We start from the raw sequence: 16,071 nt of genomic DNA, 5'->3' as shown, positions 1-16,071 counted from the left end.
AAATCGAAATATCGCGGAATAAAACATAAAATCATATACTGCGCAAGCGCGAGCATATTCGAGTAATTAACAATAAGCGCGCAAACATGAGATTTCTCTCATGCGCGAGAAGGGACTCTTAGGTATTCTAGGCCGTTACGTCTAACCACCTATCCTAAAGTCAACGAGCTCTGATACCAATCTGTAACACCCCGACCAAAGGCGGATTATACATCGGGGCGCCACATATTGTTTCATTACTCGTGACACTATTGGGTGTCAATATTTAATAAATACATTCATTCGCGCACGCGCAAAGTAAACAAGATAACATAAATCATCATAAATCATAATATTCGAACAGCAATAACTTGTCTTGATACATTTTAATCTAGGTCCAAAATAAAGAAAACTTCCTACGTGTCCTCGAACTCCAAAACAGCTACTGCAAACCTGAACATGTGTTAAAATAAAACGTCAAACACTTGCGTGTTGGTGAGAAATCAAGTTTAATACAATACATAGATAATAATAAATCTGCGCGCAACATGTGTATGTCTGGTTTTCAACAAGGGTGTAATCTGATCGGGACCAACTCTAAGATTCATAGACTGCCAGTGCTCACAATTGAGCTCACAAACAAGAAAGACTGTGCAAGTGTAAACAAAAGAGAAAATCATAAACGATAGTTCTCCCGTGTTCATCTAATGGTACCATGAGAACTGCGGAATAGACCGACAAGACGGTTAATGATCCACACATACAAATAAACAGCCAAGTCTACGTCCTCAACACATGGGATACTGCGCGACTAAAGTTCATAAACAGTTTAAGACTCTAAGTTTGTATGAACACATGAACATCCCAAAACATTAAAAATAAAAAGGGATTAGGTACGAGATTACTCACTTGATAAAGATGCGGTGAAAGATAATGCAAGAACCAACTTTAAACAAGCACAAGTTAACCTATAATTAAAGATTATTGTTTTAATGATTTGTTTTAAGTCTTGATTATAAGTTAGCATAATTAATAAGTAAATTATTATATATAATATATATTACCGGAAAAGCAGGGCAGAACAGGGAGGAAGACGGAGGCAAAGAGAGAGGAGACGGCAGAGGAGCAAGAGAGGACAGGAGAGATTAAGTGTTTGTGTGTGATGTGATGTGTTAGGAAAAATAATATTATTATTTATAGAGAAACCCTAGGGAACACAATCCCTAGAAAAGGGGAAAAGATCTCCAAAAAGCAAAAGATTCCAAAAGCAAAAGATATCAAAAGATATGGCAGCTGCAGGGGGCAAGATAAAGCTGACAGGGAACAGTAAACAGGCATGGGCGGGTCAGATAAAGGTACTGGTCAGGCATGGAAAAAGCAGATCTCAAAAGATAATGTCAGTCACTTTTTCTGTCAACCAATGGGGTTGGTGCGCATGCTGCGCCAAAAGTGGCTTTTCAGACATAAAGCAGATTAGGTCAACGGCTCAAAAGATAAGATATAACAAAAGCAAACGGCTGGATTAAACAGAAGAAAACTCAAAGGGTTTAGCGCGAGAAGGCTAAGGCGCGCCGCGGGAAGAATCACATTTCTTAGCGCGCCGCGGGAAGAATCACATTTCTTAGCGCGCCGCGGGAGGAACTACAATTCCTAGCGCGCCGCGGGAAGAACTATAATTCTTCGCGCGTCGAGGGATGAACTACGATTATTAGCGCGCTGCGAGAAGAACTACAAATCCTTAGCGCGTCGTGGGAAGAACTACCGTTCTTAGCGTGCTGCGAGAAGAATTACAATTCTTAGCGCGCTGCGAGAAGAGTTCGTCTCGTGTATCGCTGGAACAGATGGTCTTCACGCAGGCTTCCTTGAAAGGAGTCTGGCGCGTGGAGCTGCGCAGACAACCTTGGGCGGGAAGGAACAAAGGACAAGCAAAGAGTTAGAAGAAAAAGAGGGAAACAAGGCTTAAGGGCGGGACGGCGACAAGAGGGAACAGAAGGCGGAAAGAGAGAAGAAGAGGGACGGGACGGAGGAAAGAAAGAGAGAGAAAGAGGCGGGAAGGAAAATATATTATTATCATTAAAAGTAAAATATAAGTATAAATAAATATTAAATCATAAAAGAAAGAGATCGGATCGGATAACGGGTACCTGGGTCGGGTCGGATCGGGGCAGATGTCACAGTTATGATAGGGAAGACATCCACCTCCTTATAAAGAAGGCTTCATTCTACTCCCCAACCGATGTGGGATGTCGCATGCTCGGTGCTAGGGGTTCGGCCTTGGCCATTAGTTCGTCCTTAACAACGACCTCGTCCTCCTCCCCTATTAGATTCAAAATTCATATGTTTATATGAATCATAATTACCTAAAACTTTACCTTGGTCACCCCCTTGAATATCTTCTTCTCGGATTCACTCCTCATAGGCCCGGAGTCGGCCTACAACATCTTCAAATCCCGTCTTATTGAGATTCAACACTTGCTCAAGTGAAGCAACCATCTGAATATACTTCGATCTCGGGAGACTTTTGAGAAACTTTTTTACCAACCGCGCTTCATCTATAACTTCTCCAAGAGCCTCGGATTTTGAGGCAATGCTCGATAACTTGCCAGCAAAGTTATCTATGGAATCCGACTTGTTCATCTTCATATTATCAAATTTCATCAACAAGGTTTGTAGACGTGCTTCCCTAACCTGTTCGGCACCTAAGTGTCGGGTTTTAATCGAATCCCACATGGCTTTATCTGTTTGTTGATTTTCAATTTGCATGATCAAGGTTTCGGACAGATTGAAACAACAAGGCCGTAGCCATGCCGTTTTTCTCTTCATCGGAGGCAACCGGGTCGATGGTATCCCAAACTTTGTGAACCTTTAGGACTACTTGCATCCTCGTAGCCCATATAGTATAGTTCGCTAGTTAACATCGAACATTGAACGGAAGACGGCCCGTTCTCTTTCCCCTTTGACAGCGGTGTAGTCAAGTCACCTATAGCTAACTAAGCAAACCAACTTGTTTGAAAAACAGAAAAAGTGACTGAACCTACTGTTCAATCAATTCAAGATCAAAACTTTTATTCTTTGTTTTCTATATTTTTTAATTCAAAGTTAAATTCTTGAATTCTTTTCTTTTACTGCCACGAAAAAAACCCCAAAAAGTCAAACCCCACTTGTTGATTATCTTTTCTTCTTAGACCAATAAGAAGCACACAATCAAATATATTGAAAACTACTTCAATCGGAAAACAAACTTTATTGCCGCAACAAAAATAATTAAATTGGAGATTGAACCTAACTCGTTCAATCAAAAGCAACAACTTGGTTTCTCTCCTTCTTGGCGGCGATGACTTGCGATTGATCCGAATGCTTGGTTGGTTATCGCAGATCGGCTGGCGGTGACGGCTTAGATCGAAACACCTTTTTCGTTGACTGATTCGTTAATTATCATGATCTTGAACCACGCTCTGATATCAATTCAAGATTGATAAACGATAATTAACGAACAATATAGAATGATCTGACTTTTATTATAACCGGGAAAATATAACTCAAAAAAACCTGATTACAATAACTTTCATAATACATAACCCTAAATTGGTTGATGTATTTATAGTGCTAACCCAACTTGGTCAACAAGTTATCTTTATTAAGCCTTAAAGCCCCTTAACGTTATACAAATTAATGAGATACTTAGGCCCGACTCGGTTAATTAATTGCCAACAATGGTAACTGTGACAAAGAGTTTTGTGACACTTAATTCTGAATTAGACCAAACTAAAGAATCGTTGTGAACTAAAGGAAAGAAATTTGGAAAGGTTGCATTAATTAGCACCTTATGGTATGAATGCAGGAATTCAACTGAGAGTGAACAATGAATGAAACGTATAACATTCATTAGTAACTTCATGCAATTAAAAGAATTAATCATGCAATTGTGGGTTCCATTGCCGGCCCGAGGGTTTGTGAGTCGGCCGATGAACATAATTTTAGGGAGGCATCACTAACAAAAATATCACTTAACAAATGCGCACATGAAGACAACACAACCGCAAAATGGTAGATGACTTCCAAGTGAGGAGGCCGATAATTTATTTTGGTGATAAAAAAGAATCCAAGGACCTACCAGACAACACTTCTCTTGTTAACATTGCAGCAGAAAGCTAAAATGACCTTAGGCTCATCAAAGACCAGCCATGCCAAAACAAAGTATTTATAAATCACTTGCATGCTGATCACTTAACTACTACACTTCAGGTAGTTCAAATTACCATGCATGGGCATTAGTCTTTTTGTAACAATCAATAAAACTATGTTGTAATGAAGCCTGAAACATTTATCTTATAATCACGTTCTATGAATGCTTTATGTTATGACTGCACGAAACACTCTTCAAGACCCAGCACAACACACGTGTACTAATAACTAGTTATTACAAATTTGATTGCGATGAATTTCATTATTTATTTACATCATTTTATACTAGGATATAGCCCGTGTGATACACGGATGGTTAAAAAAATACAACAAAATGGTTAAACTGAATAATATGTATAATAACATACCTTATGAATTAATAAGATACAAATATAATATTCTAAAATACATAGATTAGTAAGAATAATATGTATTTGTATTAGAAAAATAAAAATGGAAGGTTGTGAATCTTTAACAATTAAGAAAAAGAGAAGGTTACCAACAATTCATTTTAGTTGAGTTGGTAAGCCACAAACATTTTAAAAGCAATGTAATGAGTTTAGTTCTCACTAACCACATATTTTTCATTTTATCATTCATAAAGTGAAAATTGTAAAATGAAAACTTGTACACTTGGCAGTCTATGCGAAGGGTCTAATTGAATGACATGTGGAATGATTGAGTTGCTTTAATAATATAGGTAGATTTCAAAATGTGTTGTTTGCGTTATAGTAACTTATCAATTAATGTTCTTTAACTATTTGTTTAAATATTAAATTCTCTAATCTTACTAATATATTAAAGCAAGATGATTCTCTCCACATGTCCTTATTCTAGCCTATCCACATAGGATTCCATGTAATCACATTTCCATATCAATAATTTCTACATATTCATAATTATTTTTAATCTACTAAATTAAAATAAGTATTCCAATTTAATTCAATTAATTCTGTAATTAAATCTATTTATTCAAATTAATGCAATTAACTTCATGATTAAGTCTATTTATTCCAATTAATAACCACCTTGTCAATGATTTAATTTACTCTAGAGGAAAGAAGAAGAGGCGATGAATGGTGATCAAACCGAATGTTCTTTAAGTTTTATTTATTTATTTATTAAGAAATGACATGAAAAATGCTATAAAAATATAGATATCTCTGAAATTATTTATAAAAACACTCTAAATGAAAAAAGAAAAGAACGTTCTTTAGAACAATTAGGAACATCTTACTAATATATTAAAGCAAGATGATTCTCTTCACATGTCTTATTCTAACATATCCACATATGATTCCATGTAATCACATTTCCATATCAATATTTCCACATATTCATAATTATTTTTAATCCACTAAATTAAAATAAGCATTCCAATTTAATTCAATTAATTCTGTAATTAAATCTATTTATTTAAATTAATGCAATTAACTCTATGATTAAGTCTATTTATTCCAATTAATAACCACCTTGTCAATGATTTAATTTACTCTTGAGGATAGAAAAAGAGCCGGTGAATGGTGATCAAACTGAATGTTCTTTAAGTTTTATTTATTTATTTATTAAGAAATGACATAAAAAATGCTATAAAAATATAGATATCTCTGAAAATTATTTATAAAAAACACTATAAAAGAAAAAAAACGTTCTTTAGAGCAATTAGGAACATCTTACTAATATATTAAAGCAAGATGATTCTCTCTACATGTCCTTATTCTAGCCTATCCATATAGGATTCCATGTAATCACATTTCCATATCAATAATTTCCACATATTCATAATTTTTTTAATTCACTAAATTAAAATAAGCATTCCAATTTAATTCAATTAATTCTGTAATTAAATCTATTTATTTAAATTAATAAAATTGACTCCATGATTAAGTCTATTTATTCCAATTAATAACCACCTTGTCAATGATTTAATTTACTCTTGAGGAAAGAAGAAGAGCCGGTGAATGATGATCAAACCAAATGTTCTTTAAGTTTTATTTATTTATTTATTAAGAAATGACATGAAAAATGCTATAAAAATATAGATATCTCTGAAATTATTTATAAAAACACTCTAAATGAAAAAAGAAAAGAACGTTCTTTAGAACAATTAGGAACATCTTACTAATATATTAAAGCAAGATGATTCTCTTCACATGTCCTTATTCTAACATATCCACATATGATTCCATGTAATCACATTTCCATATCAATAATTTCCATATATTCATAATTATTTTTAATCCACTAAATTAAAATAAGCATTCCAATTTAATTCAATTAATTCTGCAATTAAATCTATTTATTTAAATTAATGCAATTAACTCCATGATTAAGTCTATTTATTCCAATTAATAACCACCTTGTCAATGATTTAATTTACTCTTGAGGAAAGAAAAAGAGCCGGTGAATGGTAATCAAACTGAATGTTCTTTAAGTTTTATTTATTTATGTATTAAGAAATGACATGAAAAATGCTATAAAAATATAGAAATCTCTGAAAATTATTTATAAAAAACACTATAAAAGAAAAAAAGAAAAAAAACGTTCTTTAGAACAATTAGGAACATTTAAAAAAATTAAATAAAGCTATTACAAAAAAATTTTCGAAAACTTAATGTGATACAGTTTAAAGTTGGTATGTATTTGTAAACTTAGTTTTCAATTAATATTACAAAATCTTTTACTAATATGTGTTTTTTTATTTTTTCTCAGGTCTAATGGTTCATTTATGTTATATTATTTCTTATTCATTGCATTTTTTATTTATAAAGTATTTTCTTTTTATGTTATAGATATAGTTTAACATCTTTTGTAACATCTGAGGGTAAAAAACTTATGTCAAATATTTGTGTTGACTGAATGCGTAGTTTATATTTTATATTGTTTGTTGATATGTTTTCCACCCGTGTGTAACACGGACTATTATCCTAGTGAACAATAAGCCAAATGTCCATTGTTTTTCTTGCTAGTAAAAGTTTCATGGTCATCTGTCATTCTGTTGGTAAATGGAGAGTTGTTTATAGTTCAGTTTGAAACTATAAAACCGTTCAAACCGATCATCGGTTTGGTTTCATGGTCGGTTGTATTAAATTTTCGGCCGGTCGGTTTCAAATGTTTCAAACCGTAATGAACGGTTAGGTTTACGATTTTTAAAATTTCAAACCGTAAAAAAATGACCGGACTGTATAAGTTGAACAACGCTATAAGTTTTGAGCGTTACCCAAACTTCGGTAGAGTTCATGGATAGGTGACAAATGTTTTTCAATTACAAGTTTTTATGGAATAATTTTCATCACAAACTCGACTGTTTTTATGGTTTAATTTTTTAATAGTTATTTGTTTACAAGTTCATAGGAGTATAGGTTAATTAATTGAAGGTAAGATTCCACACAGAAGGGTGGAGAATTAGATTGGGTTGTAATTTTCTTCATATTACTCCATGCTAGTTTTTGTAACTTCATTTGCCAAATTTTCGAAAAAATAAAATTACTTGCAAACATGGGTCAGCATGCAAATATGAATAGCCTTAGTCAACTTGCAAATGCGCCGATCCAATAAGCTGAAACTGTGAAACCAATCCGTTAGTAATGGTACGATTAGTTCGGTTATATTTTACTAACGGTTTGGTTCACGGTTAGACCTGAAAACCGTCAAAACCGGACTGTGAACACCCCTAGGTAAATGATCGTCATTGATCTACCATCAAAAATTTTGTTGTGATCCGACGGTAAATAGTCTATTGCTACTTGTAATGGCACGCTAGTATTTAAGTGTTATATAGAAATAACATTGAAAGAAAGGTGTCATGTCATCATATGAGGAACTGGGCGCAAAGGTTGATAGCTTTTAAGTGAGAAAGTAATTACTATTAGTAGGTTTATAAACAATAATCTTCTAGGATATATTAGTTACCGATTATTATACAAAGGTGTAATAACTTATAGGTAAACCCACTTCTACAACTGATAAACCCAGATTCGTCAATCATAAAATTACTTTTTAGCGTGCTTATAAATGTTTAACTAATATTAGGGTGTAATCAACCAGGTAATGTAAAACTAATATATTGAAATCTAAAATGAGTAAAAGTAAAACATGCAAGACTCGACTAGCCTAAATGAGATTACAAGGCATGGTAAGTGCGTCGGTCTGGTGGTTGAAAACGTACATGTTTTCCACTCACACGGGCTGAATCCTACTAGATATTATAGATTCAAAGAAATATGAAACAAGTAATAACATCAATATAATTACATAATTTTAATATAATTACATAACTCTTGTATTAGATATATATATATAGATCAGTATCTCTTGATACTTCAATTCTAAAGTTTAATTTAATGCTTAACTTATGTTAACATAAATCATTTAATAGCTTCGTAGCTTGTTGCTTAAGTTAAACAAAGTAACACAAAAACAGTATTACTAATAGTTAATTCTCTTGCATATTAATTTATTTTCATTTCTTAGTACAAACATTGCCTAATAAAAATGACATGGAACCAAACTTAAATTACTTGGGCTCCACAGAAATCTGGTGAATGGAAAGGCAACCAATAGCAAACCAAGTTCAAGGATGGAGTTCATAACTTAACCAATTAAATAAAGATAAGGCATTTTTGTGGGACCATGTTAAATTGCGCAAGTGCATCTACCCTAGCTTATTTATAAATCACTCCAGAACTACCACACTGTTCTCTGTAAAAAGTGCACACATTGGGCCACATACACCACCACCCAAAAGACCAAAACCTATAATCCCATAAAATATTATTCAAAACCCCCAATAATTTTAAACAAAAAGTTCATATATTTGAGATCAGATCCCCTACCCATGGTCTCATCACACAAAACATTGGCGAACGTTATAGGAGGGAAAACGGCTAGAGCGTGTGACAACTGTATAAGAAAGCGTGCTCGGTGGTACTGTGCCGCCGATGACGCTTTCTTATGCCAGTCATGTGATGGTTCAGTTCACTCAGCGAACCCTTTGGCTCGCCGACATGAACGGGTCCGTCTAAAGACAGCTTCCTTGAAGCTTTCGTCTTTAGACAAGCCCACTCCACCACCGTGGCACCAGGGTTTCACTAAGAAACCCAGGACTCCACGGGGCGGGAACCATCACAAGTATGCAAGTAAACACACAACAAAATCAGAAGAAAGTGGTGTGAGTTTGAGTTTCAATCCGCTTCACTTGGTTCCAGAGATGGGCAGCGATGAGACGACTACTACGTGTGAAGAACAGCTTTTGTATCAAGTACCGGTGTTAGATCCTTTTGCGGCCGAGCTTTGTCTTTCTGGGAAGCAAACGGAGGTGACAACACCAGTGGATGTGGATGTGGATGATCACCAAAACCATCATCATCACCATCATGGATCAAAAGTGATGGTTGATATGAATAGTTTGATGCTCCCATCAGACGTGGAGTTGGCTGAGTTTGCTGCGGACGTGGAGAGCTTATTGGGCAAAGGTCTTGATGAGGAGTCGTTTGCTATGGAAGGATTAGGGTTGATGGATTGTAGGGAGAGTTTGGAGAGAGTGAAGGTAGAACAAGAACAAGAAGAAGATGATGGTGATCACATGCAGTCATGTGATTATGAGATGGAGATGATGAGAGAGCCGTTTCAGTTGAGCTTCGATTATGATTCACCCTTATGGGATGAGGAGAAATTAGATGATCACAAGGTTATGGTGGTGAAACATGATCATGATGAGCATGTAAATACTAATATTAATGTTAATATAGAAAAAGATGATGATGAAAACAAGATAAAGGATAAAAGAATATTAAAGCTTGATTATGAAGGAGTCATGGCTGCTTGGGATGAAGAAAGATCTCCGTGGACCACCGGTGACCGGCCGGAGATGGATCCGGATCAGTGTTGGCTTCAATGCATGGTAATTTTTTTTTCTTTTATTTACTATTTCCATCCCAACAGTCATCCCCAAAAGTTTCCTTTTATATACCTTTTTCTGACAGGTTGCCAGTAATAGGCTCTACTTATTATTGCACTAAAACCCAAAAACCAAAAATAACTGCTGTGTTTTCCTGATGATGAATTATAGTATTTTGTCAAGATCGCACTTACATTTTTGGATTCATGGTACACAGTGTGTAACAAGAATAAAACATGTGTTTTACACTTCACTTTTCAGTTAAAGGTTTTATTTTTTATTTTTATTTATTATTTTTGAAAAAGTGTCATTAGATGAGCTAAAGAGGTGGATAACATTATGCCTATTTTGATGTTTCAGGGTGGGATAATGCATCATCATAATCCTTATGGAGATCTGGGGATGATGACAGGGAATCCGGCAATGTTAGACAGAGGGAGAGAGGCGAGGGTGTCAAGGTATAGAGAGAAGAGGAGAACAAGGCTGTTTTCGAAGAAAATAAGGTACGAGGTCAGGAAACTAAATGCAGAGAAGAGGCCTAGAATGAAAGGAAGATTTGTAAAGAGGGCATCTTCTTTAGGCTTTCCCTTGCTTAGTAAATAACTAACATATAACATATCTTGCTAACATGCACAACATCCATCTTCAAATTTTGTAAGGTAATTAAGCTTTGTGCTTAATTAGGTCTTCCTAATTAAGAATGTTTATAGAAGTTCAATAATGAATATGCTAAATCAATTCTATGTTTTGCATTGTTGTTATGGTTTGGTGATGATATATAACCTACTTTGCCTTTGCAAAGTTCTTAAAAAATTCAATTGTTTGCTTATGTATTTGAAACTAAGAAACAAGTTAATGGACGGTAATATCACTATGACACATATGCTTGATTTACTGGCTACGTTATGACAAGTAATTATTATTACTTTAGTTCAAAACATATATACCGTAATAGTAATTATTATAATGTTAGCGCTATTATTATCCTAATGTTTTCTGTAGTTTTCATGTTAAAAGTTGTTTGTACTAGATTTCGCACACACATATATATATAATTTAAAAATAAAAAAATAAAATATTTTGCTTCTGAAGTTATATATAAGTAAATATACGTAGTTTTGTTTTCACTCATAAGCAATGTTTTGAAACCCGAACCGCACGACCGGCTGATTTGATCGGTCTTACTGGAACCGGTAGTTGTTCCGGTTCGGTTCACATCATAAAATATGTTTTCTAAATACCCGGACAGGTTTTGCGGTTTGTGGTCCAACCAGAACCGGTGAACCGCCGGTTGAACCAGTAAAACCTTGTCACTGGGAATCGAACCCATGTGCATTTTGAGATGAAAACTTGAGTCTTGAGCCAACCAACCAACCTTAATTTTGTTTGTTAATTAAAATGAAATATAAATCCAATATACTGAAAAAAAAGCATAGTAAATGGACATCAAAGTTAGTTAATTATATATATATATACATATATGTATATATATATAATTAATGACGGCCGGTCTAACTTGTGACCCGATAAGACGTTTGGGACGATGTCTGGTCCGAGTCTGAAAAATATTGCTCAAAAGAACCTAATCATAGGGTATGTTTCACACGAGAATTGATATTAATACGTTAATCTTGGCATTTGATTGTATTTCTTATATGGTAATTAACTAAAATGGCGTACTTGTAATAAAAAGATACTCTTATTTAAATGGTTATGGTAAGAAAAAAAAAATTTGGTACTTTTTTTAGTAACTTATAATAGCATCATTTAAAATAGAATTAGAGTGAGTTATTATTGAAGCTTTGTAATTGACATAATCAATGCAATTGATGACCATTATTAATAGAAAAAGAATATCTAAATTGTTGTTGTCAGTATCTCAAAATTTATCATGTATTATTAAATTTCAATGGTAATTTTTTTCCAGCATTTATTATTTAAAAGTGCATATTTAGGTAAATGTTAATGAATTAATCTACACAAACAACATAAAACCCTGCACATAACTCAAATTTACTTATACAAATTGTTAATTATTTTTATTTTCATCAACATATATCTCGTATTCACTAACACTTAACTTATTTCACCTACATAGATTGTTATTTCCTTTTATTTTCACCAACATTTGACAAATCACATAACTCATATCTGCTTACACATATTATTAGTTTATTTTATTTTCATCTACACGTAAATAATATTCAGCTACACATAACTTATATTTGCTTACACATAAAAAAACTGATTAAATAGTAATTAAAATATTAAAATTATATATATGATTTCTATCTTTCCAATAAAAGATCGACTAAAAATAATTAAAATAAAATAAGAAAACAATTAAAATATAAAAAAACAAGATTTGTAACTTTACAATAAAATATCAATTAAAAAATAATTCAAACAAATAATGAACACAATTTGGATAAAATATGTTATGTAAATATGTTGTGTATTATATAAATATGTTATTTATGGTTGAATGTTGTGTAAATATATAATGTATAAATATATTGTGTAGTTTGTAATATATATTTTGATAACTTTCTGACATTTAAAATGTTATTGAATTTTGTATAATAAGAAAGAAAGATTTTCTTATTTAATTTAACTAAAATAAATGGAGTTTAAACGACAAAATAATTAAAAACATTATTATATAACCTTCAAATTAAGACTAATATTTACCATAAATAAATAAATAAAATGTTACTAACGTCCCTTAGCATTAAAATCTTACTATACTAATAAAAGAAAATACCGGTTGCCACATGTCAGTTCCATATTGATTCTTGACCGTTTTTTCCCTCCTAAATTATAATCTCTGATCTCCTTAATTCTAGATATTTATAGTAATGATATTAATGCTTGATAATTAAGATTGTTATTTATTTTAGGGAAAAATCCCAAATAGCCCTTTTTAGAGAGAAGATTCCCAAAATAGCCCTTTTTTCTCAAAATAATTTAAGATTTGGACTGACAAGACGCATTGGGAAAGATAAAAATAATGATGGGAACAGTCCAAATTTTGAAGGAAAGTAAGGTAGGAGACGGGATTTGGGAAAATAATGAAGGTAAAGTCCAAATTATTTTGTAATCTTGGAGCAAAAGTCCGGTAGACCCACGTCGGCCGTGACGAAAGTCGACGGACCCAGAAACACGGAAGGCGAAATCACAACGGAATTGGAATTGGAAGATGACGTCATCGGGTGGTGGTGTTTGTAGCATTTGGAGCAGAGGTTGAGGGTGGTGGGGCTGCCGAAGAAGCCGCAGTTGTTGGCGCAGAGGACGTGGTTGAAGGGTTGCTGTCATTTCTGCTGCTCCTCAGCCATGGTTTCGTTTTCTTTCTGGTGCTCCTCACCACTAATATATGCTATTGGATTGACCATAATCAGAGCACCATGGGTGAACCACAAGCCTTCACGGGTATGGTGGTGGTGGTTTTCTCCGACGACGGAAATTGACGGTGGAGGCGGTTATGGTGATAGTGACGATGGTGGTGATGGGGTGGGGGCGACGGCGTCGTTGATGGTGGTGGTTCAAGGTGGTGGTGATGGTGGTTGTTCAGGGGTATAATTGTAAAAAATATATTTTTTCAAGAATTTGAAAATATGGACGGGAAAGGTAGGAACATAAAAAAAACAGTCTCTCAAGACGGTTTTTGAAAGAAAAAGTTATGGAAAAATTTGGACTTTTGCTCCAAGATTACAAAATAATTTGGACTTTGCCTTCATTATTTTCCCAAATCCCGTCTCCTACCTTACTTTCCTTCAAAATTTGGACTGCTCCCTCATTATTTTTATCTTTTCCCAATGCGTCTTGTCAGTCCAAATCTTAAATTATTTAAGGAAAAAAGGGCTATTTTAGGAATCTTCTGTCTAAAAAGGGTTATTTTTGGAATTTTCCCTTTATTTTAAGACATTATTAAAAAAACAAATATAAAGGGTTTTAAAATTTTACATATCATACACCAATTGAATAAAACAATATTTGGGAACTACTACTAATAGTCAACCACAAAACTTAATTAAATTGATAAAAAAAACTCCATCTATTGTGTTTAATTATACGTATATATAAAGTAATCAGAACAATTAATTGAGTAGAAATATAAATAAACAAGAAAAAAGCTTATATTTTTCATTTTTTATTATATTTTGTTTATGAATATATAAAATAATTCATTATAGAAAAATTTCCAACGTTTGTTCTAAAATGAGCTTAAAATTATACCAAAAGTAAGAGATTTGTTTGAAACACACTAATTTCTTTCTTGTCAATAAATTTGCATTTTCGTCTAAGTAAAAAAAAATAAAGAAACTTATCTAAATCAAAACACAACAAAATTTCCTATAATTATTGGTGATTTCAATATCATTTTAATGAGGAATAATATTTGTAACTTAATAATGGAACTAATTTATTAAAGAAAAAAATCATCTTGATGAAGAATTTGATTTGTTGTCGTTGGTGGGCGATTTTGTAGGTTTACTTAAATTATTTGTAAATCAATCAAAATAAATTTATAATCATGCTTGAAATTTGAGTTTATACCAAAATTATCCACCAATCAACATTAGTTAACTTCAATAAATGATTTCATCCTGATTCTATGCAAATTCCGGTTCCGGATACATTACATCCATTACATCTATTTAACACAATCCATATTCATTTGTTCATCTTCACAAATAAGTTATAAAAAAATTTTATGTAGAGATTTTCTCGAATTTATAAATTTTATATTTTACACTTATCTATATATTAGATTTATCTTTTATCTTTAATTAATGTTGTTTCTTTCTTTCAAATAATTCATCTTATTAATTTTAAAATTTGAGAGATCCCGTGTATTACTCGGGTTATAAAACTAGTTAATTATAAAAGAAAAGAAAATTTGTGATTGTTTCAATTGTGATTAGTCCATCTACCTATTCAAATAAAGTAAAATAAATGTGGACACTTGTCATGTTTTGGTTATTCTCATAATTTTTTTTTCCTCCAAAACTAATATACCCTAATATATGTAATAAATCAATAATTATTCGCTTTCCTTTTACACTATATTTATATAATATCTATATATTTTATAAATATAAATATTAACATATTATTTTACTATATATTTCAAAATACTTGGTGAATTCCAAAAATCAATAACAAATCATGCTTATTAAATGAAAATTGTTTCAGGTTTTTTGTGGAACTTAAATTTGTTTTTTTTTTTTTGGGTCAAAAGTTGGTAAAAAGATTGTTGGTACAAGTTAACTACATTTAGGTCAAAATTTGTTGTAGGGTCAAAAATGAAAATTTTGAGTACTTTTAAAGTTTGAGAATGCAAAATAGATTTATCGTCAAATTTGTTAATGTCAAAAGTATGAAAGTTAGAATTTTAAATATGATTCGGGTTTTAAATTTTTTAAAGGCAATTTTTTGAAATAATTAAAAGGTTCGGGATTTGGCCAATTGACCATTTTCCCCTAAACTATTAAAATTTAAGAAAAGATTGCAATACTTTCGACATGCCAACCCCATGCCTATCAATACTTCTAACTTTTATCAAATTTGAAATATTTATGTCAACATTAATTTTTCCTTAAATGGTGATGAGAACGTTATTTGGGAAGCATGTCATGGAAAACTATGCTCAAATGAAACAAAATATTCACAAAATTGAATGGTTAACATGTTATTTTTTATGTTGTCATTATGACAAAGTCGAGAAGCCCTCTGAAACTTATCAAATCTTTTTCATGGTGTAGCTCAGAAAAACATAGTTCTTGAAAAACATCCATTGCTACAATTTAATGTCCTACTTTCCTTTGATGGGTGGTAAATTGATAAATATATCAATAAAGATAACATTTCTTTTGTATTTAGGCCGAGTGGTTAAAACTACTATCGTATGAGAAGTCTTATTTCCGAAATTGTTCATAACCAAAATTCTTTCAATCATACATATATGACACCGAGAATGAATTTTTCAATAGAAAGAAGCGTTCTCG

At 32.5% G+C, this 16,071-nt stretch overlaps 1 protein-coding gene across 1 annotated transcript; it reads left to right on the top strand.

Moving 5' to 3' along the window:
• Positions 1-8,622: 8,622 nt before the first annotated feature.
• Positions 8,623-10,922, top strand: LOC143602082 (zinc finger protein CONSTANS-LIKE 6-like). Its single transcript, XM_077079321.1, has 2 exons — positions 8,623-10,066; positions 10,424-10,922. Exons 1-2 carry the CDS (start codon positions 9,002-9,004, stop codon positions 10,664-10,666), a joined length of 1,308 nt encoding a protein of 435 aa, XP_076935436.1. The 5' UTR covers positions 8,623-9,001; the 3' UTR covers positions 10,667-10,922.
• Positions 10,923-16,071: the final 5,149 nt, after the last annotated feature.

This window comes from Bidens hawaiensis, unplaced genomic scaffold (genome assembly GCF_021521415.1).
Source record: "Bidens hawaiensis isolate Kalapana, Puna unplaced genomic scaffold, B.hawaiensis_p1.1 tig00057880_1, whole genome shotgun sequence".
Lineage (NCBI taxonomy): Eukaryota > Viridiplantae > Streptophyta > Magnoliopsida > Asterales > Asteraceae > Bidens > Bidens hawaiensis.
The sequence above is the reverse complement of the archived record's forward strand: the minus strand, read 5'-3'. Positions and strand labels throughout refer to the sequence as shown.